Here is a 27,559-nt window from a genome sequence, read left to right as displayed (position 1 = left end):
AGCAGGATATGCTGCACCTACCTTCATGGCCATGAGGTCAGGTGTTTGTCCATAGGAAAGCTTTCCAGAAGGGGGAGAAATGATATCTGAAACTCTTCAGCACCTTTGCCTGATCCAGGCTGATTCTCCTCACCACCACATAAGACTCTGCAGTGAGCCAAGCTCTGGTTAGGAGACAGAAAAAATGAGAGGAAACACACTTGTCTTTGCCCGCTTGAAGCTTCCATCTGAGCAGGGACCTACAATTTCTCCCATACCCATTTCTTTTCTACCTGCTACCTGGACCTGAGGCGAGTGCCATTTATTTTTAAGTTTTTGTCACAGGCGCCATCATTACAGCATAACAACCAAACCTCAGTGACCTGCAGCTGTAAGGATCTGTTCAGGTCACTGCACGTTGGCTAGGGAGCCACTGACTTGGCTGGGCTCAGCAGAGCGGTTCTGCCGCAGGCTGCTCTAGTGCCTTCACTGCAGGTTGGGCCCTTGTCTCCTCCACGTGTATTAACCTGGGACCTCAGCTGAAGGAGTGGTCATCCAGGAAAACTTCTGATGGTGGTGATGGCAAGCTCAAGTGAGCACACACACTAAGTTCCTGCTTGTATAATACCTGTTTACAACCCATTTGCCAGAGCAAATCACATGAGCCCCCTCTAGAGTGGGGTTGGGGGACTGAGGAAGTACAATCTGTCTCTTTGGGGAGGAGCTAAAAAGTTTACATAATAGAGGCATAGATATAGACATTAGTGAATAACTGAGACCTGTAAAAGTTCTCAGCCTAAGGGAAGAGAGACAGATTCTGTCCTTAGAAAAATCAAATTTCCAGGAGGATGCATGAAAAGTGTTAAGTACAAGTCCTACAAATTTTTAAATTTAGAAATTAAATTTTTAATTTAAATCCAAGGTAGTTAACATATAGTGTATTACTAGTTTTAGGGATAGAATCTAATGATTCATCAATTGCATACAACACCCAGTGCTCATTACATCACGTGCCCTCCTTAATGCCCATTACCCAGTTACCCCATCCTCCCACCCACCTCCCCTCCACCGACCTTCAGTTTTTTCCCTATAGTGAGGAGTCTCCTATGGTTTGCCTCCCCGTGTCTTTATCTTATTTTATTTTTCCTTCCCTTCCCCTATGTTCATCTGTTTTGTTTCTTGAATTCCACATATGAGTGAAATAATATGGTATCTGCCTTTCTCTGACCGAGTTATTTTGATCAACATAATACCCTCTAGCTCCATCCACATTGTTACAAATGGCAAGACTTCATTCTTTTTGATGGCTGAGTAATAGTCTATTGTACCTACATACCACATCTTCCTTATCCACTCATCTGTCAATAGGCATCTGGGTTCTTTCCATAGCTTGGCTATTGTGGACATTGCTGCTATAAACATTGTGCATCACAGCCCCTAGAACCCAGAGGACCAAGGCAGCTGAGGACTCAGGCTCTGAAGTCAAACATTCCTATCTAAATGACCCTGGGCAAGGACCTAGCCTCTCTGAACCTCCCTTTGTTCATCTGTAAACGGAGGTAATAATGGTACGTGCGTCACAGGGTATTGTGAGAATATGTGCCTGCCACGGAGTGAGTGCTTAATAAATATTAATTTTTCATATCACCATTACTGTGTATTAGTATCTAATAGAGTTAGCAGGAAGCCAGAGGCAGACATAATACAAACTAAATGTGAGTGCTTCAAGCATAGAGCACAGTAGCAACACACATAGGAAACTTGGGCATGTGGCAGCCACTGCTGGAATGACAGGAGGAGGGAGAGACATGACGCAGCTGGACACCTACCGTAGCCCACATGGTGCTACATGCCTTGTGCATATCCTCTCACTTGACATCATTAGAGTTAACATGAGAAAAGCTTTCACCTTTTCTTATGATCAGACCAGATCCCAAACAACACAGAAGTTTGGACCTAGAGACATGATTCCAAGGAGATATGTTTCTAACACAGCTTCCCTATGACCATGATTTAGAGGTTGTAAAATCGAGGCCATGCTGTTAAAGTGTTCTGTGCCCAGCCTCTTGTACAGGGCAGAGAGTGTGGCTCAGGCCCCGGGTCATCCACGCAGTTATGTGGTCCTCATGCTGTTGTTCTTCTCCCACCGTCTCCTAGAACTCAAGAGTGGCTGGGATTCTTACCAAGTCCCCTCACTCTCCATAGGCTCCAGGGGCCAAAGGGTTAGTTGGCATTTTAAGAACTGACACTTCCCAAGGTCTCTTACCATCAAGGACTGACTTTGGTATGAAGAGAATCCGTGTCCTTTTTAAATTACCTTGGGGACATGCTCTTCCTCCCTAAACTGGTGGAACCTCCTCTGGAGGCTCTCGCCTCAGTTCCTCGGATCTTGCTTCCCTCTGGGAGATTCTTTGTGGACCAGGCTTTGGTTTCCTCACATCTGGTACCTGGATTCGTCCCACCAGGGAGGTTTGAAAGTCACAGTTATCTGGTACCCGGCATGTGCGGTGGAAGTGGCTGGCCAGATTTGTTCATGGCCTTCCCCAACCAGTGCTCATCTCCTCTGTCCCACAGCCATCCTGAGTGAGCTCTTACAGAGGGAGAACCGTGTCCTGCACTTCTGGACTTTGAAGAAGCGGCGGTTAGACCAGTGCCAGCAGTATGTGGTGTTTGAGCGCAGCGCTAAGCAGGTATGTCCAGAAGCCAGCTTTGCCTCACTTTTGGGGCTGTGCAGATGCCCAAATGACCATGGCATGGAACAGTCCAGAAGAAGGTCATGGCAGTAGGCAGAGTAGACATGGGCAGTGGTGCCAACAAACGGAAGGAGACCGACTGTCCCTTACCAGTCCTTCAGCCTTTACCAAGCACTCTGTACCAGGGACTGGGAGGAGATGCTGGGGTTAGGTTGCCCCTAACTCATGGATGATGCTGGGCCTGGCCTAGAAGGTGGGGGGCCAGTGGGTGAGACACTGTCTTTACTGGTAGAATGTTCCACGTCTGAAAGGAGAGCGCTGAGTCATGAAATCAGCTTCCAAGCTACATACTGACTGAACGTGCCACCATTTCCTGGGTCCGTCACACTGTCTCAGTGTAGCAGTGCATGTCCTCCTACTGACAGCTGCCTTATGGGGGACCCGGTGGGTTGTTTCCTCCCACAGGCGCTGGACTGGATCCAAGAAACAGGGGAATATTACCTCTCAACGCATACCTCCACCGGAGAGACCACAGAGGAGACTCAGGAACTGTTGAAAGAATATGGGGAATTCAGGGTGCCTGCCAAGGTAGGAAGCATCCCGGGCCCAGCATCCACCCAGCACTCCCCAGTCTGGCCAGTTCCACATTATGGAAGGAAAAGCAGCCTCTGTACCCCAAAATGTTGACCGCGGTGGCAATTGGCGGGGCAGGTGGGGAAGCCCAGGTAGGATGATCCCCTTTGGAACCTGAACACCCAGAGAACTGCAGCTGCTGGATGGAGCATCTGTAGGAGGGGAGTCAGCTCCGATACGCTGAGCTTCCAAATACTCATCATCGTCCTGCTTCAGGTCTAGACCCGGCTGTATTCTTTCAGACTCAGGAAGGCAGAGGGATGTATTCATAGGAAATGCAGCTGCATGTGTGAACGTCGGCACCCATCCATACTCTTGGTGTTTGAAAGGTTTGGGAGGTCAACCCCATAGGCCAATGACTATGGATGGGTTCACAAAGCAAGGGAGCGTCTCATGTCCTGAGCTGACTACTTCCATCCAGCCTCAGAGCTGGCAAACGAGCCAGGCTGGGGTCTCTGGGGAACAAAATGTGCACTGGTGCACATGGCCCACACCCTCCCATCCCCATTCACACTGAGGCAGGAAATGCTATCGTAGGAGAAAATGTGTTTTCACAGCCGGGATTTGACCTGAGGACCCTTGGATTTGAATGAAAATCTGATCTGTCTCAGTTCGCTCTTTGTAGCATCCTCGTCCCTCACACTGGGCTCCCTGCCACGGAGGAGCCTGTCTTGGCATCACTTCCTCACATGGCAGATGCTCTTCCCGGATGAGAGCTGCTTTTGTGGGGGTCATGGCAGGGCAAGGGTGGGGATGGGGGGGGGGATGCACTAATGCCTATCCTCCCCAGGGATCCCTCTGACACAAAGGCAAATTTCCTCTAGTTTGCTAACAAAGTTAGGCCCTTCGCCTCATCCCTGAACTGATGCTTCAGAACTGGTTATTCACTTTATGAATCCTACACGGCAAACTTTTGATCATGGGAGAGCTTCCCCTGCAAACCTGTGAGCTCTGGGGCCTTTCTATCCAACGTGGAAAGCTGTCAGTTTGGATAAGAGACTCATTTCGGTATCAGCTAGAGCAAACAGCACGGGAAGGTGGCAGATGCACAGATCTCTTCCCAAAGCCAAATGAAAATAGCTTTTGAATGACCCCCGTTGTGTCATCGTTCCCTCTCCAAAGAGTGTCAATAATAAACCATTAACAAGCTGAATGGTATCAGATCCACTGGCGTTCCCACCCACATAAGATGGATTGTAGTAGAACTCCTTAGGATCAGAATCTGTTCATAACCTAAGTGGAAATGTAGAGGATTCTTTAGTCCATTTAAAAAACCTTCTTCCTATCCTTCTCCTTTTTTCCATTCACGTTGTAACCGCGGTAATTGGGTTCCATGCTTGTGGCCTTTCCTTCCCTCCCCATCCATCCTGCTCATCGTTGTTGTTCATCTTTAAAATACAGGGTGGGTCATATTACCACCCACTCCAAGAACTTCAGTGTTTTGCCAGGGCCTTCAGGCCCACAACCTCCACAATGGCACTATCTTCGTCCTTCTTCCGTGCAAATATCATGCTCCAGCTGAATGGATGTATTTTCTTACCCTCTGAGAGATACATCATATACTTTCTTGCTTCTGTACCTTTTCTATACTATTTTCCTGCGTAGAATGTCCTTTCCTTCCTTCTAGTTTGTACCTTTTATAAAGAGCCCACCTTTCTACTGGAGTGCCTCCTCCTCTGTGATCCTGGCAACACCCCAGGCTGTGATCTGACCCATCCCTACACTCCAGCCATTGTTGTCTGCACAACCCTTAAGGGACCTGCCCTGAACCATCCTGTTCTCCAGGATGTTATCTCCTATATCAGCCAGCAAGGGCCCAAAGGATAAAAGCCAGGCTTTTTTCACTTACTTGACTGAATCGTGCATTGAAGAGAGGCTGCAGATATTTGTGAACATGGGGGGAAAAGGTTTGAGTAGATTTCAACGATTTCCTTTCCCAAATCTATATTTAATATGATTCTCTTGCTTTTGCTCTCTCTGTTCTCTCTCCTGCCTAACTTAACTCTGTAATGAAGTTTCATTTTCCAATCTGACATGTCCCAAGGCTTGGGGCTGTTTGTTATTAGGCTATCTGCAGGATAATGAATCCAGCCAAAGATTTTCTGATAAAAGGTGATAGCCTCCAGTCCCACTCCAGCCCCACTTCCCTGAGGCAAGCCTCTTTTAACCAGCCATCTTTGATTGTAATCCTTGTAACCAGGAAAGTGAATTTGAATTGGAAACTAAATTGACCTTAAACCACAAGCAAGTAAATATGGTGGCCCTCATGACTAAATAAGGCAATAGAACATATGGAGTATATTGAATTATTATACTCTGCTCCAAAGATGCAGATCAAGTAGAAGAAACACTGGATATAAAAAGGTACTTGCTACATAGCAGTCCACAAGTATAAGAATAAAAATCACATAAAGAGAATTTGGGTGGGGATATGAGGATACCATTTTTCTTATCGTGGTGGGCCTAGAAAAGCCAGTTAGGAGAGTACACAAGGTACTTTCCTAATGTGGGTTTCAAAATTTACGAGGGGTCGAGGCACATGATGATAGGAAAGCTTAATCATCTTGACAGCTGGAAGAAATCGATTTCTTCTAATAGCAAAACTTTTTTTTTTTAGGTTCTTTGGTTTTTCCATTTTTATAATTGCGTGGTTTTTGTATATTCACAAGGCTGTGCAACCACTGCCACTACCTTGTTCCAGAACATATTCATCGCCCCCCAAACAAACCCCGTACCCATTAGCAGTCGTTCCCAATTCCTTCCTCTCCTCAGCCCTGGAACCACTGCTCTATTTTCTTTCTTTGTGAATTCGCCTATTCTGGAGTTTTCATATAAACAGAATCATGGAATCATATAATATGTGGTCTTTTGTGTCTTTTTTTTACTTACAATGTTTCCAAGGTTCATCCATGTCCTGTGTCAGTACTTCGTTCCTTTTTAAAAATTTTTTAATTTAAATTCAATTTGCCAACATATAGTATAACACCCAGTGCTCATCCCATCAAGTGCCCTCCTTAAGTTGTACTTCATTCCTTTGTACGACTGAATAATATTCCATAATAAAGATACACTACATTTTGTTTATCCATTCATCAGTCGATGGACATTTGGGCTGTTTTCAGTTTCTGGCTACCATGAATAATGTTGCTGTGAATATTTGTGTACCGGCCTTTGTGTAAACATATCTTTTCAGTTCTCTTAGCTCTATACCTAAGAGTGAAATGACTGAACCATATGGTGACTCTGTTTAACTCTTTGAGGGGCTGCCGAAAACTCTTTTCTAAAGTCGCTGTGCCATTTTACATCCCCACTGGTGGTGTACAAGAGTTCTGACTTATTCACGTCCTCCCCAACACTTGTGATCATTCGTCTTTTTAATATTGCCACCCTGGAGGGTCTAAAGTGATATCCCATCAGAGTTTTGATGAACATCTCCCAATGAGTGATGAGGTCGAGAGAACACTTTTTCAGACTCGTCATTTTCTCTCTGACAGTGAAAGAAGCTATATGAGATAAATTGGATTTAATTCTTCTTAACAAAAGAGAATTAAGTGGTAACAAAGTGACTGGAACCTGATCTGAACTAAATTAGCTAATTCAGGAATTCAGGCCATGAGGAAAGGGGACAACTGGGCTGTCAGGTGCCTTACAATGAGAAAAGTAGAATCTGAACAGTTCAGATAAAAGGTGGGCATTGTGTTTCTGAGACTCAGGAGGAATTATGGCTGTTTGCCCACATCAGGGAGCTTGATAAGTTCATATCTACAAGCAGTATATCAATAAAGACAAGGAATACCCGCAATGAAAGGCAGATTGGAAGATTGCAACGAGATTATAAGAACTCTATCAAGAAGGCTAAATCTTACAGACTTGTGATAATATGCAAAAGACACTGAAAGGGCTTCTGACAAACTATAGTCAGAGTAAGGCTCACTGATAAGGGAAAGATGGTGTAATATTAACTGATCACAGGAAGGAAGGAAGAGAAGGGGGGAGGGAAGAAGAAAAATAGAACTACTGACCCGTTCTTTTCTAGCAGATTACATAGAATTCAAAACAGAAAGAGCAAAACACACGGGAGGGGACCCATGAAGCTCAAGATAAGAGACTTGTCTCCTCGAGATTTCCAGGCCCAAATGAACTACATCCCCTAAAGACTCCCTTTTGTCCACAAGATCACACCCATTCTTCTGACCCTACCATTCAGAAGCCTCTGCAATCTGACCCCCATTTTGTCAGTCTCAGATAAGTTACTCTGTTTTGGTGGCAAGATTTGAGTTTCAAACCAGATGGTATATGTCTATATGCGGCAATGAAGAGAGAAGCCATGGCTGGACCTCCCAGGAGTCCAAGAAAATCTGAATGATTCGGCCTCTTGTGCAGAGCAAGAAAGGGCATGAAAGCTAGACCAAGGGCAGTTCAGCAACCCCACTGTCTGGTCATCTCATGACGGGGGATCAGGAATATGTTATCACCGTTCCTATGATTCAGCTTGCCCTTCTCTTCTCGTGTCTGCTTCTATATTTTCACTTCTACCCTGCACCACCTACTCACTGCCCTCTGCTGTTGAAGTCCCCAGAAAAAGAACTTTAACTCTCCCTGTTCAGACAGAGATTCTAGGCCGGGCTGCCACAGAAGGCAATGGCTGCATATTGATGGGCTGCCCCACTGAGATGTGTTTTTACCTCTGATCTCATCAGCTGTGGCCAAGCATGTGGCAGGTCACATGGTGCCCCTCTGGTCACTTGTGTATAAGAAATCACTTCAGACTACTCTCAGTAGGTGCCTTGGGGGGTCCAGTGTATGAGTCCGATTTTTTCATCTCATTCTTCCCAGTATAAACTCTCAACTCTTGCTGGTCCAGCCTTACTTACCTCCAAACACAGTATTTACCCACTAATTCATGTACTCAACATTCGTGGTATGCCTGCTACTTTCTAGACGTTGGAATTACAAATGAATAAGATGTTAGCACTTATCTTTTAGAAGTGCATGGTCTAATGAAGGAGACACATAAGTATCTCAGTGTGATACATGCCGAAGTAGGGGTACATGTGTGGCCGTGTGGGGACACTGGAAGGGGCATCCCCCACTCAGCTTGTGCGGAGGAAAGGAATGAAAGAGAGCCATTGGATAGAAAGCAGGGATGAGTAGGAACCACTCATCACAGCAGGAGGGCCATGGGAGGTTCGGTTGGCTGATGTTTAGGGGCCACGGAGAACATGGTGACAGTCACAAAGGTAGGTGAGGCCACGTGGGGAGGGCTTGTCTACACTGCCCAACTTACTGTCCATTTGCTCCTCCAGGTTCCACACATATCTGGAATACTCTTGGTCACAAACCGTTCTCCTTATTGCATCTGAATTACAGTTTCTGTGTTTCAGGAGATGATTTCCGGTGATGGAGCTGCCTGTAGGGCTCCTGCCACCAGCTGGTTGTAAAACTCTCATTTCATGCTGAAGTCTCCTTACTGAGAGCAGAAAATGCATATTTTCAAGAGTTTTACATGAAGATTTCTTGATTATAGCTGCAAAAAAATTAATCTCTGTTTTAAATAAATAGACCTTTTAACAGTTGTTTTTGGGGTGGTGGGGGGGAGAGAAAAACCCTAAATGCCATGAGATGAAGTCCTTAGGCTTCCAGGGATCTTTTCTTAACCAATTCCCAGTGCTGTGTTCTTTGCCTTATGGTGGCTAAGGAGACGCTTCTCTTATCCTCAAACCCACCTTTTTTCCTTCATGACAAAGCTCTTCCAGTCCCTTGTCTCCCAGCTTGGGTACCAGCCGCTGTCCTGAGTTGGGAGACACTCAGGCAAGTTGCTGGAGAGCTGGAGCCTACCTCTCCCACGCCTTGCTGGCTTTTCTGGTCAGAAGCTGTCCCTTTCTGACATTTCTGGAGAGGGTCAGTCTCTTGTGTAAGGTCCATAGATGAGCCTGGAAAGTGAGGGAGGAGGATGGAATACAGGCAGGAGCTTCTGTCTCTTCTAATCCCTGCTCCAGGGATTTTCTGACTCAGTTCCCCTCAGTTATCTAGATTTTAGCAGGATCCAAAACTTGGATCTCCTCTCCTCCACCATAAAAGATAACTTTACTTCTCAGAATATCATTTAAATATTCTTTCCTTTTTCTCAAAATTAATCAAGCTTCCCTGATCTTGGACTTTCAAAACCCAACCTTAGGCTACAAGATGAGCAAGTGTTTACTTCTTCAAATATCTCCTTTGTTTCTATATCTTACACAACGCAAGTCCCACCTCCCCATAGGACCTTCCTGCCCATGCCAGCCCACCTTCATTTTTTTCCTGTTTTAAAATTCCCGAAGTGTTAACTCTGCATACTTCTTATGTTGACATTCAATTTCATAATGCCCTCAGTTATTTAACCACTCTGCATGACAGTCCTGTCCCCTTTAGAGATATGGGCTCTTTGGGGGAAATAAGTATCTTTTTCTCTTCTTTTGTTTATCCCCCAAGCCTGTCCCCACAGCCCTCTGCACGGTGGTATGGAGAGTAGGTATTGAACAAACCCTTGCTAGAAATGAAATTAATCCAATACACATCAGAACTCCACCTTACTTAGCCCCATAATAGATACTGGCTTCATTAATCTTCTCTATTCCTCTCTCTCTCTCTCTCTCTCTCTTTCTCTCTCTCTCGGAAACTAAAGACAAGATCCTGATGGCGAAAGGGACAGACTTTTGTCTTAAATCTGCTAATTAGATTTCTTTAGGTCCTGGCCTGTGCCAACTTAGCTGTTGACAAAGCCTACTCCAGGCCAGTACAGTGAAGGGAGAGAACTAGGCACTGTGGTCCAGAAGCCAACGGGCTCTATCACTTACAGATGGTATGAACTTGGACAAGCCCCAAACCTCTCTAAGCCTCGGCTTTTTTCATCTGTGGTTCAGAGAGACCCACACCACCTCCTTCCACCCACCTTTTCGAGATGCTTTAAGACTCAAATGAGTCTCAGATGTGATATTAACATATTCTGTGACCTGATAAAGGACAGTATTAATGTACGAGCTCCTTACCGTAATCATGATGGCTAACATGTATTGCTTCCTGAGCTCTTTTTTTTTTTTTTTTTTTTTTTGCTTCCTGAGCTCTTAATGTGAGCGCAGCCCCCCTAGGCACTGCTCTGAGCATTCCGCATTGTCACCTCATGAAATGTTCACAACAACCCTATGATGGAGGAGTATTGGGATCCCTCTTTTGCAGATAAGGAAACTGAGGCATAGGGGATTTAAGTAATTTGTTCAAGACCTTCCAGCTAGTAAGTGACAGACCTGGGCTACACACCCAGGCAGGCAGTGAGGTATCTGTGGCTGCTGTGAAGCAAAGGGGGATGGGACTGAAGGGCCATGAGAATAAATGTAATCTAGTAATTTAGGATCATCTTTTGGGACAGCAAACAAAGGAGAAGGTGAAGCTTCTGATTCAACTGGCTGATAGCTTTGTGGAGAAAGGTCACATTCACGCCACAGAGATCAGGAAATGGGTGACCACGGTGGACAAGCATTACAGAGACTTTTCCTTGAGGATGGGAAAGTACCGGTACTCCCTGGAGAAAGCCCTGGGCGTCAACACAGAGGTAGGTATGGGGGTTGCCCAGCTGGGACATCCTCCCTTCTCATCTCTCTCAGCACCGCTGCTCTCATTACCGTGGAAGGAGCTAGGCTTTCCACAGCAGTCTTTCTGAGCTATTGACCCCTAGAACACTTGTCTTGTGCGACTTTTCTAGTGGAAGGAATGGATCTTGGTGAGCCATTGACTTCTAGCCCCTTCTGATTAGTGCTATATGGCAAAATTGGCTGGCCAAGGGTGGGGTCCATGGCTGCAAACAGAGTTTTTCTTTTTCTTTTTTCTTTTTTTTAAAAGGTTTTGTTTATTCATTTGAAAGAGAGTGAGCGAGCGAGCATGAGCAGGGGGCAGAGGAAGAGGGAGAAGCAGGCTCTCTGCTCATCGGGGAGCCCAATATGGGGCTTGATCCCAGGACCCCAGGATCACAACCTAGGCCACCCAGGTGCTCCCAGAACAGAGTTTTTTCTATGTGTAGAGTTAACTGTTGGTTTTGAGGACTAAACCCTTTACCTTGGCTTCATCAGTACCATCTTCCACCCAATTATGTTAATCAGCAAATGTTGGGTCCCCTGTCTGTATAATAGTGTTCTTTCAAGAATAAGAGATGTGATTGTGCAAAGGCTATTTGACATTTCAACTGAAAAGAGGTACTATTTGCCAAGAATCAAGGAAAGACTGACTTTTAATCTCTCCTTTGTAATAGAGGTCAGTAACCTATGAATTAAGAGCTAAATATAGGCTGGCAATTTAATCCTAGGATTTCTAATTCTTAAATCTTTAAATAGGCTGATGCTCTGAAGCAGAACAGACTAAAGAGTGAACTGGTTCAAACCACTAAAATTGGGGGAAATAATAACACCTCCCCTGTGCTTTAAACTGTGAGATTTTTTTCTAAAGGTTTCCATCCTGTATAAATACAAAGCAGTGGTTGAAATAAGCAGGGATTGACAAATATTTAATAATTGTATCATTTAGCTTTCTATTTCTAAGGGAAATTGCTTGTTTAAATAAAAATATTGGCTTTTATTATTTTCCCTAGACAAATGGAAGTTTTCTTATGTCTTTATGTGTTTCTGTCCTACATCTATTTTAATGGTTAATAACCAATCTTAGACTAATATTTTTGTGTGTATGTGTGTGCATTTAGATTTAATCAGGACCAAAGTCCTCGGGGAAACGTGACACTAATTATTAAATGTGTTTCTTATTTTTCCTTGCTGTGAATATTAGCCCTCACCATTTGACCTGAACATTTTATATATTTCTTATTTGGGGAAAAAAGAACTATTCCATGAAGAAGAGGACTTGTACGTGGCCATGTGTTGGATTCCCTCTCTTCTTCACCTGCTCCATTTTATCTTTCTCTCTTTTTGCCTTCTATTGCCTCCCCTAACTCTGATGAGTTCCTCTCCCAAAGCATCTCCAAGGTGACCTCTGGGATCTCTCTGTGTAGGACAATAAGGACCTGGAGCTGGACATCATCCCAGCAAGCCTTTCAGATCGTGAGGTCAAGCTACGGGACGCCAACCACGAAGTCAATGAAGAGAAGCGGAAGTCAGCCCGGAAGAAAGAGTATGTTTTGGGGAACTTCTACCCAATTGGCAAACTCCTCATGACTATGCTTGGTTTTCACTGCTACATATCCCTCTGACAGCTTAATGTGTCCACTCACAGAAGTTGGAATGGACAGACATGATGCTTCCACCCACATTTCACAGTAATCAAAACTTATAGAGCGTTGGAGAGTAGAAACAGTGAGCCTTGTCCATCTTACAAACCGAGAACATTGTGTTGTTCAGGGGCCCAAGAGGAAGGGAGACTTCTCCTTGCAGATGCGGAGCACAAGCTTTTCTTTAAGGGATACCGAAGAGCAGTCACAACATTGTTAACTCGTGCTCTGCTTGTGATTGCATGCTCCGCTTCACGCACACCAGTTTAGGTTGTAAGCGAGCCCCGTTAAGAAGAGTGGCAAAGCGCTCAGGGTAATCCAGGCCAGAGGTCAGCAAATCCTGGGCCACAGGCCACATGTGACCCCTCCCCTTCCTATAGTCTGTAAGTGAAAAATTACTTTTTTGTATTTTTAAGCGGTTGAAAAAAATACCAGGAGAAAAATATTTTGCAATGTGAACATTAGGTGAAACCCTTTTGTGTCCATAAATAAAGTTTCATTGGAACACAGCCACACTTACTATTCTTTTTTTTTTTTTTTTTTTTTTTTTTTTTTGCATATTGTCCATGGCTCCTTTCACATTCCAACAGCAAAGTGGAGTAGGTGTGACAGAGACTTAATGGTCCACGAGTACTTCCCACCTAGCTCTTTACAAAAAAAGTTCGCTAACCTTCAGTGTCCGTGGTGGTGTCTTGGGCATCTCTGCCTGGCTTTTACACCTGGTTTAAGTGATGGTTCTGCAAACCATTCTGGTGTAAGTCAGCAGTTCTGTTGAACAGCAGTCATCATTCCAGGAGTGTGAAGGAAATGCGGGAAGCTGAGAGTCGCGCTGCCCCGCTGGTGGGAATGAACACGAATGGTGCTGCGTGTTGTGCACACATGCAAGCACACACATGCAACTGCGAACACATGTTAGCACAGCGTCACAAAGTGGTGGAACCGGGGCTGAACAGGGAGAGAATATGGCACTAGCTGAACACAAACATGCTGGAGGGATACAGAGCAAATCATCAAGGTGACAGGGACTCAGAGGATAATACTCAGAGGCAGAGAGTTTTCAAGAAAGGACTCTTCCTTTCTTGTTGGTGAAATAGAAAAATGGGTCATTGGGGAATGTCATAAATGCCAGGGTAGGGAAGCAAAGTTTGAAGGAAGGGGGGTATTAGATCTTGAACCAACTAAACGCCCATTTGTTTTCTCCTAGATTCATTATGGCTGAATTACTGCAGACAGAGAAGGCTTATGTAAGGGACTTACATGAGTGCTTAGAGGTAAGTCTTGCGGTAATCAGTTCACAGCTATCTTGGAAAAATGACAGCCTTGCCAGCATCAAGTCCTTGAGAGAAGCTCAGTCCTCTTTGTCTCTCCCAGAGCTTCACAAATAAAAGCCAACAGAGTCAGTAGTAATTGCATGGGAGTGAAAAGTGCTTTTGAAAAGAAACTTTTCTCAGACTGGAGCTGGACCCAGCAAAAACGTATATAAGACTCGAATTTGAAATAAAAACCATGACACAGTCAATGAACTTAAGTTGGGTCTGCAGATCTAGGCCTCCACCCCGCCCCACCCCCCGCCCCACCCGACACACTCCAACACACACACACATTTAATCAATAAGAGGAACGGGAGCTTTGTGTTTTGCTGAAGCTCAGGACATGAGTTTCCCTGGCAACAGCTGAAGATAATGGAACGTTTGAGTTTTCTTCCTTCCCATTTTGTGTATTTACCATCTCACTTTTCACACCGCACATGCAAGCCCAGTCGGAGTCTTACCTCTCTAGTATGAATGAAGACCTGTTTGCATTTGGTAGTACTTGCCAGTGATGAGGCTGCTGCTGTCTTACAGACCTACCTGTGGGAGATGACCAGTGGCGTGGAGGAGATCCCCCCTGGGATTCTTAATAAAGAGCACATCATCTTTGGCAACATCCAGGAGATCTACGATTTTCATAACAAGTAGGTTGATGGAGGGTTTCCCAGAGCATACTGAGGGCCACAGATACCCATCGGCAGGGCTTCCCAACAAGTGGATCAAAGCTGATTGGTAAATCCCACCTGGTAATTTTACCTGGTAAATTTTCTAAGTCAGTTGTCCAGAGTCGCTTGTGTAGAGCGAAGTCAAGGATTCAGCACTGTCCATCCCCAGCTCCTTAGGGACCTACAGGTAACACCTTCATATCCAATCAGAATGATAACCAAGCTCCGAGGAACTAAAAGTAGAGTCTTTTCAGTAAAACTGGGAAATTCTGAGACTAGAATTCATCGGAAGCTAATCATTCTGCCCTGTGGGGCTTGGGTTTCAAACTCCATTGAAGTTTTTATTTCAACCTAAATACTTTCTCCCTCCGCAGCTACCTCATCATCTCCACTCTCAACCAAAACAAAAACATGTGAACATACAGACAGATAATCAAAATACCTAACGGAGCACATTTCTTGACAGCTTATGGGGAGAATGTCTACTGGCCCTCTATGTCTTGTTGAGATGAGTAGAACCACGGAGCGAGCTCTAAAGCATAACAATTCTTTTTGTCCAGCTCCCATTTGAAGTGTCTTTTCCACAACATACTAAACATGTTTCATTGCTAACGGAGTCACCAAGAACATTGGTTGGTTAGTTACATAGTGAACTGGTGGAAATAACTCAGTTTGCAAAATACAAAGAGAGGGAATCTGATGACACAGGAATAGTGTTGGTATAAAGTCCTAGAGCTCCCTGGGGACCCTGCTGCAGAGAGGGGCCAAGCGGTAAAGGTTCAGCGTTGTAGGATTCAACTCGGAGGAAGTCCTACGGTCAGGCTCATCCAGGCATTTCCCAACTTAAGATGTCAGAGATAAAACTGCCAGCCCCAAGATTTCCTCATGAGACCATGGGTACAGGTGAGGCAAGACTCTAGAACGGCACTATCCAATGAAGCTTTCTGTGGTGATGGAAATATTTCACATCTCTGCTCTTCAGTCTAATAGCCACTAGACACATGTGGCTACCCAACACTTGAAATGTGGCCTGTGCTGCTGAGAACTCAATCTTTAATTTTATTCAATTTAGTACATTTAGATGGCAAGTGGCTACCAGATGGACAGCCCAGCTGTAGAAAATAAGAACTCAGTATGGGGCCTTTTGCTAGGAACGACTAAGAACAAGCAAGAATGAGGTATAAAATGATCCTGAGCTCTGCATAAGACATGGAGAGCCACTCTTCTCTTATCAGGTCCTGATGATTAATACCCTCTTATGTCATCAAATGGCATCAATTTTAAGAGAACATAAAATATGTAGCTTCCATGACATGTTAACTCTTCAGGCTATGAAACCAGTGAGTTCTAGGGGAAAAAAACCTTCTGACTTGCTGGAATACTTAATAAAAGTTTCCAGTCTTTTTCTTTTTTTTTTAATCACAAATTTTAGCACTCTTCATTTGGTTTGTCTGGAAATCTCCAGAAATATTCTCTCCTCGTGTCTCTTTAATAAGATCCCAGTAAAGCCAAAGCCACTCTTGACCACTGATTCCAGTTCTCTCCTCTGAGTCCCACTCAGCATTATCCCATCTCCCTCAGGATGTCTGAGAAGACGTTGGTCTGGTAAGCAGTAAGGCATGGTACTTTCACTTTTCTTGATGTGTGGTCTCTGGGATTTTAGCCAACAAGTCTCACTTTCCCTGTATTCTTACGGAAATGACGCAGTCTAGAAGTCTAGGGATCACAGCATGCACTTCCAGGAAGCCCTGCTTTTACCAAATCAATATATAGGGAAAAGACTATTCATGTACAACTGTAACAATAGACCAATTATAACAAAAAATCTACCTCTTACTCTTGTTTCATGATATCGCTTTAGTAAACCATAGTAAGCAGTTTAGTAGTTTTTAAATAGCTGAAATAGCTACCAGTGGCAAAATATAGTTCTAAGAAGCCCCTTTAAAAAAAAAAAAGGTTAGTCCATGCGGAATGCTACATTCTGTAGAGCAATAAATTTAATTGTCGAGAACACGGGTCCCCAGCAAATGTTGTCTATTTATAACATTATAGAGAAACAAGAAGAAAATAAAGACCAGCTTCTGAGCAATCAAAAGAGATATCACAAAGATAAAGTTCTTATCTTTTCACAGAAACAGCTTTCTATTCTCCTTTACAGCCACTTTAACAATCCTGTTAGATGGTAAGATCATTTCTAAGACCTTAGCAACTTAGAAGCAGTAAATAAAAGTCAAGAACTTGAGCAAGTAGTCTGATATTACCAGCATAAAGTAAAAGAAGACAGATAAACTGCAAAACAAAACAAAGTGACCCCCAAAATCATAGTGGTCAAGGCTACTTAGTATTGATACCAGTGATGCTCTATCCCAATAGAGAGGCCAACACAGCCACTGTGTTGTATATTCTGCACTAAAAAGAAAGGAATTCTGCAATGCATATAGAATTTTTTTGCTCTCCACCAAAAAAAAAAAAAATTAATGTTTTAAATTATTCACAATTTAAGGGAACATCCAAGGAAATAAAGCTGGGTATTAATAATCCAAAGGATCCAGAGAGTAAGAGCTTTCTCAGAGTATGTGCTTTCTCCTTATGCCATACGAATTTTGATTAATTGGAAAAAGCGTAACACCTCTAAAATCTCTAATAAATAAGAGAGGAAATGGCAACGAAGGCAACTTTGAAAATGCAGCAAATGCGAACTCCATAAAAGACCCATGTCTTTTACTGCATCACTCTGGCACACGATACACTCTAAGTAGCTATTTGTTGGGTGGATAGATGGATGAACGGACACACAGACTAAAAATAAAATTACACTTTGCAGACTTATGGCTAGTGCCGTTGAAGTCATAATTCAGTCTTCTGTTTGTGAGAGTCACAAAATAGGGAAAACCATTAGAGATTTTTTTTTTCCCCATCGCTACCAGAACATTAACAATTATAACCTTAATAGCAAAATAATATCTGAACGAAGGGGTTTCCTGGGGGCTTATTTTTTTATGATTTTTAATATTTTTAAATTTGTGTGTAGTTGACCTGCAATGTTACATTAGTTTCAGGTGTGCAACATGGTAATTTGCTGGGTTTAAGTATTATGTATTATGCTCTGCTGACCAGAGCCATACCGTCTGCCACCATCCAGTACAGTTACAGTGTCATTGACTATATTCCTATGCTGTGCCCTTTTTCCTGTGATTTATTCATTCTACAACTGGTGGCCCATGTCTCCCACTTCCCTTCACCCATTTTGCCCATCTCCCCATAGCCCTCCATAGGGCAACCATCAGTTTGTTCTCTATATTTGCAAGTCTGATTCTACTTTTTGTTTGTGTATTTATTTGGGTTTTTTTCCAGACTCCATATATGAGTAAAATCATACTTGTCCCTCTCCATCGGACTTATTTCATTTTGCATAATATCTTCTAGGTCTATCCATGTGGTCACAAATGGCATGATTGCCTCCTTTTTTACAGCTTCGTAATATTTCAGAGTGTGTGTGTGTGTGTGTGTGTGTGTGTGCACATCCTCCTTACCCATTCCTCTGTCGACAGACTCTTAGATCACTTCCTTATCTTGGCTATTGTAAATAATGCTGCAATAAGCACAGGGTGCATATATATTTTCAAATTAGTGTTTTCATTTTCTTTGGGTAAAGACTCAGTGGTGGAGTATTGGATCATATGGTATTTCTATTTTTAATTTTTTGAGGAACCTCCATATGGTTTTCCATATTGGCTACAGCAATTTACATTCCTACCAACAGCATAGGGGTTCCTTTTTCTCCAAACCCTCACCAACACTTGTTATTTCTTGTCTTTTTTTTATTTTAGCCATTCTGATAGGTGCAGAGTGATACCTTATTGTGGTTTTGATTTGCATTTCCCTGATGATCAGTGATATTGAACACCTTTTCATATTGTCTGTTGGCCCTGTCTTCTTTGGAAAATATTTAATAAGGTCCCCTGCCTATTTTTTTATTGGATTGTTTGGGAGTTTTTTGGTGTTGAGTTATATAAATTCTTTATATATTTTGGAGATTAACTTCCTGGGAACTTCTCTTTTTTTTTTTTTTTTGTCTGGGTCTCTTTATTTTTATTTATTTTACATTTTATTTATTTTTATTTAAATTCAATTTGCCAAAATAGAATATAACACCCAGTGCTCACCCCATCAAGTATCCTCCTCAGTGCCCGTCACCCAGCTACCCCAGCCCCCAACCAACTCCCCTTCTGCAACCCTTTGTTTCCCAGAGTTATGAGTCTCTCATGGTTTGTCTCTCTCTCTCTCTAATTTCTCCCACTCAGTTTCCTGGGAACTTCTTGATTTTAGTACCATACAAGAGTCCAAACACCTGTTTGCTATTCAGGAATACTTATGAAATGGTCACTTTTTAACCTGAATATATGCCAAGCTTCTTTATAACCCCAATTATTTGCATCTTCACAAAGATGTGCTAACAGCAAACACATTTCTCTTGTTTCTAGTGCACAGCTTGGATTATCTACTTATACTCCAGAGAGTGGGGGAAGGAGGAAGGAAGGGATGGAGGGAAGAAGATTGGAAAGCCAAGAGATTGAGATTGATGCTACCTGGATGACACAGTTAGCTGAGTCACTAGGAAATTATTACCTAGACCAAGGGTGTTATGGTGAATATGTTACATTTCTCAGCTAGTTAGTATTGATCTTTTGAATGGTATCACTTTGAAAAATAACAACAAAGATTAGTTGTGCGTGTATTATCTTTCTCAAGGACCTTGTCTATACAGATATTGAACAGAGAAATTCTCAAGCACCAAAATTTTTAGAAAGAAGAGCAATTCAGTATATAGAACTTAACACCTCTAAGTAATGGTTTTAACAGAAATTGGAGATTTAAGTGGAATGATACTTAGTTTTTACCCTCTGTTCTTCCCATCCTTATACTACATCTTCTTATAGAATTATAAAGGTAATGAAACTTACATACGTAAGACCTAAACCCATTTCTATTGTATTTTGCTAAGCATTCCAGGAGCACTCAGTTAAGATAATATATACCATAAATAGATCCCCTAAACAGTAATGGATTTTTTTAATGTAATCTCCCCACTTGGACTAACCTACAACTTGTAATTCAGAAAAAAAAAAATGTATTCACTTTCAGTTTTCCTTGATGATTAGATTTTCAGCTTTGGTAAGAAGAGCTGTTTAAAATGCTTATCACCTTCTGCTAAATCTGAGCTTTACTTTTTACTCTTTGCTTATTTTTCTATTATTTGTAGGTGAGTCTGAGCAATAATATTTTTATAAAATTTCTGCCGTCGGGGCTCAGAGGGTCTTCCTCACCATCAATTACAACTATCTCCATTATTAGATAAGGATGTTGAGGCCCAGAGAGAAGCCAGTGACTTACCCAGTGGTGGAACATTGTCTCCCCCTTTAAAAATTAGGTGTAGATTCTGGGGTGGGGGGTGTTTTTCCATGTCACTGCCTTCTCCCTTTCCCCCACTCCATAGACCCCCAGCTGGGACTGCCAAAGCTTGTTGGCTTAATTCATATCTAACCAGCTGCTCTGTGATCCCCAAGTTTGAGGAACACTTCAACCCATTTCTTCCATAGGTATGTCATCCAGGTCCCATACCCTTCCAATAATTACCTGACATAGATCTGTTTTATCAGCAAGGGCTGGAAAGGCAAGTGGAGGACCAATAACCAGGGGCAGGTATCTCTCCTGTACACTTCTTCCCTCCAGGCTTGGCCAGAAGCTTAGATTTGGCCTTGGCCACTACCCACTGCACTCCCAGCGTAGCCTTCCCAGCACAAGGCTGAGGGAGAAAGGCCAGAGCTTTGTGAGGCTAAGCTGGAAGCATCGGCCAGGACAGGGTCAGCCTACCAGGATACCAGGTAGCCAAGATTGGCCAGCAGCAGAGGGTGGTATGCAGCAGGACAGGAAGAGCTGGAGGAAGCAGTGGGAAATGCCAGTGGACAACTGGACCAGGCCCGCATTTCTACATCTTCCCGGAGTTCCTTCTTGGGCCAGCCCTTTGCTAGTCTGGAGGTAGAGCTGGTACCCAGTGATGAATCAAACCCAGGCTCTGCCCCCTGAGTCCTGGGAATTATTTATGTACTTGCGATCAGAGTGGAGGGATGCACAAATGCAGTTAAAAGAGCAAAGAAAATAGCCTCCCCTGGAAAAATAGGAAAGGCTTCCCAGAGGGAGGGCATTCGAGATGGGATTTAAATAACTGGCAGGATTTCTGTAGCCAGGAATGGCTCCCTTGATGATGGAGGGAAGCTTGAACAAAGGCCTTTCTAGGGAGGAGAGTGGCAAAGTCTAGCAAGAAGGCTGAGAGTGGCCACAGGGAGGAGTTTTTGAGTCATTCTCAACCCTGGGTCAGGGGTGGGGTGAGGTCTGGGCATCCTGCTTCCAGTTCAACTGTATCTTCTCACCTGTGAGACTGATGTGGAGTAGGCGGCAGGTGGAGGGTGAAGGTAGTTGTGGTCAGAAATGGTGATGGCAGAGGAAGGGAGGGAGGTGCGGAGGAAGGGAGAGGAGAGAGGGAGGAGAGAGGGATCAAATACGGACTTAGAGGAGAAATGAGCAAGAACGGTGAAGTGGGTGGATAACAATGGGAAGAAGAGGAAGAGGAGGGGGAGGGAAGCAGTAGTCAGGGAGGTTAGAGAGGTTAGGGGGGTGGAGGGAGAGAGACGGATAGAGACCCAGACCTCTCCAGAGCTACCATCCTATTTTGGATGGGAAAATCAGCAATGTGCTTATTAAACCTTTTTTTTTTTTTTTTATCATAAACCAGAGAAAAAAGATGATACATTATGTCCTGAGACACACATGCTTATATATATAATAGGGAAATTAAGTTGTTCAGAATAACATCCTATGTCTGATACTTTGGATTAGATTCTGTTTCTCTTTCCCCTTCCCCTTTTTAATGCTGGCTTCCACCCCCTAAATTAATACAAGCCTGGAAACACTTAGGGGTGGTGGTGGGGTCAATCCTCGGTACAAGGCAAGGAGCTGCCTCCACCCAGTGGCGAGAGGAGGGATGTGCGGCCTACAGCTGGGTCTGCAGGACACCCTCCCCTCCGGGCTTTCTCCTTTGCCTCTCCTCTCACTTAAAAATATGCCTCTTTTAAGCCTTCTATGCTTCTTCTCCCCTCCAAGTGCCCTTGGTGTTAGTTTTATCCCATTTACAGTAATCACAGAATTACAAAGTATAAAAGCCTGGAAGAAACCTTTAAAGATAATCTAGGTCTGCTCTCATCCCTTGTACTGTAGAAACTGGGGCTCACAAAGGTGTGCGACCCGCCCAAGCCTATTTTGATGGCACAGCCAAAGATTCTAGGTCTTCAGAGCTCCCTATTACATCATACTGTCATTTTCTTAATACTCAAATGTCAGGGTAAGAGGAGGGGAGAGAACTGATTTTTCTTAGGCCCTAAACGCATGCCATAAGGGATAACTACAGGTAGGCCACAACCCATCAGATGGGCCTTATAAAAATTTACCTGTGGTTTGTCTTCGTTTGTTTTTTCTGTAAGCTGTCAACACGGGTGCTGGTTACAGGTGTTGGGGCATACCCAAGACAGGATAAGGTCTAAGCATTTATTTGGCTGTGTCAAAGCCATGTTAAATTTAGCTGTACACACTAACTGCCTAGCATCCGTGCCTGGTTGCCGAACAGCACATTCATGGATATGGATAACATTAAATGTGAGATTAGGGTTTTTTTTAATATTTAATTTAACATTAAACCTGTTAGATATCTATGCAGATACTTTTTGGTTCATCTATCACACAAATTAAACACAATTAGGAGATATGAGCAATACCTATTCAACAGGTAGCAGTGCAGTAAGGTGAACAGCTTCCTGAGGTTGGAGCCTGAAGGTGGGAAATAGGCTGCGTAGAAGTCCAGCCTTGCGCACACTTCTCCCCTTCGTCTCTAATCTAGGCTGAAGTTCCTGGTGTGTGATGAAGGGACAGAGAAGGGTGACTCTCATGGCTCACCATGGCTCAGCCTAGGTGATCAAACTTGCAGGAACAGTCACGCACCTTCCCTGGAGTGCACACGACTCTCCTGGGTCTCCTAGCTGCCCCAGCATGCTGAGCAGCTGTCCCGGCCCTTGCAGCCTAGAGCCTCTTATGCGCTAGACTCTGAATCTGTCTGGTCACAAGTGGGCTCTTTAGAATTGATGTCTAGCTCCGCTTGTATGAACACAGTAACCCAGCCCTGCTCGGATAAGAAGGGAATGCCCTGGACTTCCTGCAAAGGGAGCCTGATAGCTCTCTCCTCACACTACCTTCAGCTTTATTTATTTATGTATCCTCCTCATTCTTTTTTTTTTAAAGATCTTATTTATTTATTCACGAGAGACACAGAGAAAGAGAGAGAGGCAGAGGCACAGGCAGAGGGTGAAGCAGGTTCCATGCAGGGAGCCCAACATGGGATTCGATCCCGGGACCCCAGGATCAGGCCCTGGGCCGAAGGCAGGCACTAAACCGCTGAGCCACCCGGGCTGCTCATTCTTTCCTTCATTCTTTCCTTCATCCTTGCCACAGCCCCTGTCTTCATGCCCCACCACGACCACCCCACCCCACTACACAATACACACACACGATCATCAAATACATTCCCCTTTAATTACACACTGCATCCTTCCTGTAAAGTGCAGTCTGCTGGACCACACCATGAGACCTTCTGTGGGGGATGCACTTCTCCAGAAGCAGTGGGACCGTAGACCAAATTTACCTTTGGAGAAAATAACAAAATCAGAATGACTCAAGGTTCCTTTGGAATGGTGCTGTTGCTCCAGTCCTTAATCACAAACCTCAGGAAGCTTTTCTATCAATAAATGCTAGAGGTTTCATTTCCCAAGATTCTGTGCAAAGCCAGAGGGAGGCATTTTCCTCAGAAAGTAACCACACAAAAATTGCATCATGCTAATTTAATAGAGTAATGACTTCGCTTGGATTTTGACATTTCTTTTAAGGTCTTATTCACTTCAAAATAATCCCATTCACACACTTAAACTACTTGCTTTGCTTTTCCCCCCCTCACAATTCATTACATTATAATTATTGAAATGGTGAGGACCAAGATGTTGCTATAAAAGAGCCGACGTGAAATATTCCACCATTTGTGAAGAGTGTTGTGACCTCTTGTGCTTTAATTTAAACTCCTCATGTCTCTTTGAAGTAGACGGAATGATATGGATCAGAGTTACATAATCTGTCATCTTCATAAGCTTTGAATTAAAAAGCAAAATAGAGTTTAATATTGCCACTTGCCTTCAACGATCAAACTGAGATGGTAGTGAGTGTCTTGCTCAAAGTCATGGATTGACGTGACCAGCACAAGATAGTTTTTCTAATTTTTAGATTTTTTTTTTAAATAAAAAACTGAATCCTACAGAGTCATTATAGGATCTGCCCACTAGAAGCACAGTGGGATCTAGGACAGACAGTTGCCTTCCGATGCTGGTCTCTGATACAGTGGAAATACCCAGGGAGCTTTTCTGAACGATGCAGAGGCTCAGATCCTAACCCCAGAGGACAGTGCACAGCCAGGTGTAGGGATCACCAACTAGGGCTTCCCAGGAGTGTTCCTTGAGACAAAGCCTGACACTGCCCCCCAAAACTTGCAAAGAGGCATTACACATGATACCTACTTCGGAGACTTATCACACACCTCATCATTTTATAGGATTTTAGAAGCCCTGCGGGAAAAAGACGAGCTTAACCCAGCTTTTCCCAACTTAAATGATATATGACCATGGAATCCAATTTTTGTAGCACTCAATCAGGATTTTCCCAGGATATGTTCTAGGGAAAAGTAATCTATAGATTTTCCAACAAGGGCTCCCCTAAGGGTGAGTTCCCTAGCAATGAGTCTCTAGGAATGGGGAAGAGTGCGCAGTATGTGTGTTTATCAGAGTATGAATTTATTAAGATTGGGAAGCACTGATCCTAAAGAATTAATGTTTCTTTAGTGTCTACTGTACGCTAGGCACTGGGATGGGTTCTCTACCCACATGGATTTATTACATCCTCACAACAACCCGATGAGGTCGTTATTCAAAGATGAGGAAAATGAGGCTTTGGAAGACCCCCCTTCACTACAGTAAGAGTGAACTCTGGTTCTTTGCCATCTGCTTGGCTGTGGGAGGAAAGGAAAGTGAGACACAGAGCAGTAGCACTTGTGGCAGTTGCTGCTACAACCTTCATTTTCCAGAAAGGCATTCATTACAGAAATAATATTCTTTCCATTTCATTCATTTTATAGTGCTTTTGTTTCTTGAGAATTTTCAAACTGAGCATCCTCCCACAGGTTTGTGATGGTCACTGTCACAAAAAAGTCACAGTATTGCTCTATTTAGATTGTCAAGATTTTAAAGAAAATTCATAGCACTGTCTTCAGCATCTATTATCAAGGATCAGTTCTGTGTGTCGGGATAATTACCACTCTTTGCTTAATATTAACCTTAAGCAACCAGGCCACGACCTTGGGTCCTAAGTCAAGGAAAGAAGGAACCGCTCCCTGAATTATCTCCTGTATGGAATGGCTTGATCCGGTTGTTTTATCATTTGATCACCCTAAAGTAGGAGAGTATAAATACCGTGGAGGTCAGAGCTTAGGGGACTGGAGTGAGAGCCTGAGAGTGGGGAAGCAGAGGTGTTCCACAAGCTGAGACAGCTTATCCCAACTGCCAGGGGCCTTCACATTCTCCCATTTCTCCTCTCTGCCTCTTCTTCCAGGGCCTCTCTCCTTCTAGGTCCTTCCTTCTTCAAAGTCTCTCATTTTGTTTCCCCAGGCCTTGTCCTAGAATAGCCCATCAGATTTTCTCCCCTGCCACCAGGCCATCCCACTCCCCGCCCCAGGCTCTATTTTGTCCATCATGACGCAGAGCTGGATTTCCATTCATGGTCTTCACTGAGATTTATATTGAGGGCCAATATGAGAAGTGACCATATAAATAAATACCTTCTGGAAAACTACTTTCTGAAGGTGTTGTATGTTATAGCATTTAGGGTTCCTCGTGGAGAAGGACCGCATAATACATAACCTTTTAGAGTTCAGTGATGAGGTGATATGGTGGGGAGCCAGACTCCTCCCCTGTGGGAAAAACAGGATGTTTTCCTTTTTGACCTAGAAAAAAGTTTGAAACTCAATTACAGCATTATATAATATTTTCTCCTACTTCTATTTTAGAAGTTGTATTAAACACACATGTGTCACCTGCAGTTCTTCTAAAACTAGCAGGAAATATGTCTTATTGATTTTTGAGAGCTGCATATTTGTATTTCGAAAGCCCGAGTTGCATTATAATTACTTCTGTTCCATGATTCAAATCATGCTCTCAAATTCACATATTAGGGGAAGGATGATTATCATTAAATGGGTACCTCCAGGAGTCTCCCCCCAATTTTTAAGTGGCTTTTTCTTATTACTACAGCAATGCCCATTTATCACAGAAAGATTTCTGTGGGCGAAAAATTAGATCATTTGTGATCCCACCAATCATCAGCATTTCAGCCTTTCAAATGTGACTAAAACTAAAAAACATCTTCCTACATCATTGAGGGAGATAGGAACACCTGCATAGAACCCATAATTAATGGATCTTAAGATACTTCCAGAATGCCTGGACAATAGGAGCCAGGCAGAGTAGGTCAAATCAATAATATTTATTTTTTCCAAAGATAGAAGTAGGTAGTGCAATGATTCAGAACTGCTTTATATCTTTTAATTTATTTTTTGAATTAATTTTAAAAATCAAACTTAAAGATCTAGATTGAGAAGTCAAACCCACCACTATCTTTATCCACCCTATTCCTTTACTTGGTTTCCTGTGATAATGATCTTTCTAATTTTTAAACCACCTTATCGAGGTATGATTGACATGTAAAAAGCTGTACATGTTTAATATATACAACTTGATGAGTTTAGGGATGAGTCTATACTCATGAAATTATCACCATCATCAAGGCCATGGACATATCCATCACCTCCCTCCCTCTCGAAACTTTCGTCCCCCTCTTATATTATTATTATTTTTATCATCATCATCATCATCATCATCATCTAAGAACACCTAACGTAACATCTTGCCTCTTAGCAAATTTCAAGTGCACAACACAATATTGTTAGCTGCAGGTATTAGGATGCCGTATAGGGGATCTCACGACTTATCTTTCATAACTGACATTGTATCCTTTGACCATTAAATTTCTTGAGTTGGAAATAAGAATACATATTTCCTACTTAGACAAAAGGTGGCATATTATATATGCTCTTCCACACCTGGCTTTTTTTTTTCCCAATTAACAACCTGCCCTGGAGATCTTTCATATGAAAACACGGAAAGCCTTGTCATTTTTTTTTTATAGCTGTGTAATATCCAGTTCTGTGGATGTACTGGTTACTTTGTCATCTACAGGCCACCTTTTACTGTTATGAATAGTACCACCATGAATGCGCATGTTTACATCCTCTTATACATACATAAATTAAAATACATAGGAAATTTCCCAGGATTAAAGTTGCGGAAACACAAGATAAGTGCATTTTTTGTTATTTTGGTAGATATTGTCTAATTGCACTTTGTAAAGATTACATCTTCCATTTCCAACAATATGTTTCCCCACAGCGTCATAATTATTTTTATTTTAAAACCTCTGGGTGATTTTTTAAAAAACAAATTCCATTCCAGTGGTGCTGGCTCCTCTACTAGAGCTCTTATTCTCTGAGCTCAAACCAGTTGCTTAACATGTTAGTTTGAAGTTGGTTTAGTCAACCCTTCATTATTTCTTCACCCAGAAAGGAGCCACGGGCATGGCTATCCATAATGGCAGATGATTCTGTAGTATTTCAATTCAGCTTTCAAATATATTGTAATTATTTCTCCATTGAATTTTCTTTCCTATTGATGTCTGCATTCAGAAACATTAACTCAGAGTTTTTAGCAGAAGGTAGCTGCTGGTAGAAGAAGGCAGCCAAGAATTGGAAAGAAGTGGTTATAGGATTCAGAATGT

General features: G+C 43.1%; 1 protein-coding gene across 24 annotated transcripts in view; it reads left to right on the top strand.

The window, feature by feature from the left end:
• Positions 1-27,559, top strand: part of KALRN (kalirin RhoGEF kinase) — a 660,095-nt gene that overhangs the window by 396,210 nt on the left and 236,326 nt on the right. For all 24 annotated transcript variants that reach the window (XM_077884356.1, XM_077884355.1, XM_077884353.1 and 21 more), the window contains 6 exons: positions 2,554-2,669; positions 3,138-3,260; positions 10,711-10,893; positions 12,337-12,455; positions 13,757-13,823; positions 14,397-14,506. In XM_077884356.1, coding sequence (XP_077740482.1) covers positions 2,554-2,669; positions 3,138-3,260; positions 10,711-10,893; positions 12,337-12,455; positions 13,757-13,823; positions 14,397-14,506 — 718 coding nt within the window. The remainder of the gene's footprint in view (positions 1-2,553; positions 2,670-3,137; positions 3,261-10,710; positions 10,894-12,336; positions 12,456-13,756; positions 13,824-14,396; positions 14,507-27,559) is intronic.

The sequence above is a fragment of the Canis aureus genome, chromosome 35, assembly GCF_053574225.1.
Source record: "Canis aureus isolate CA01 chromosome 35, VMU_Caureus_v.1.0, whole genome shotgun sequence".
Classification (NCBI taxonomy): Eukaryota; Metazoa; Chordata; class Mammalia; order Carnivora; family Canidae; genus Canis; species Canis aureus.
The sequence above is the reverse complement of the archived record's forward strand: the minus strand, read 5'-3'. Positions and strand labels throughout refer to the sequence as shown.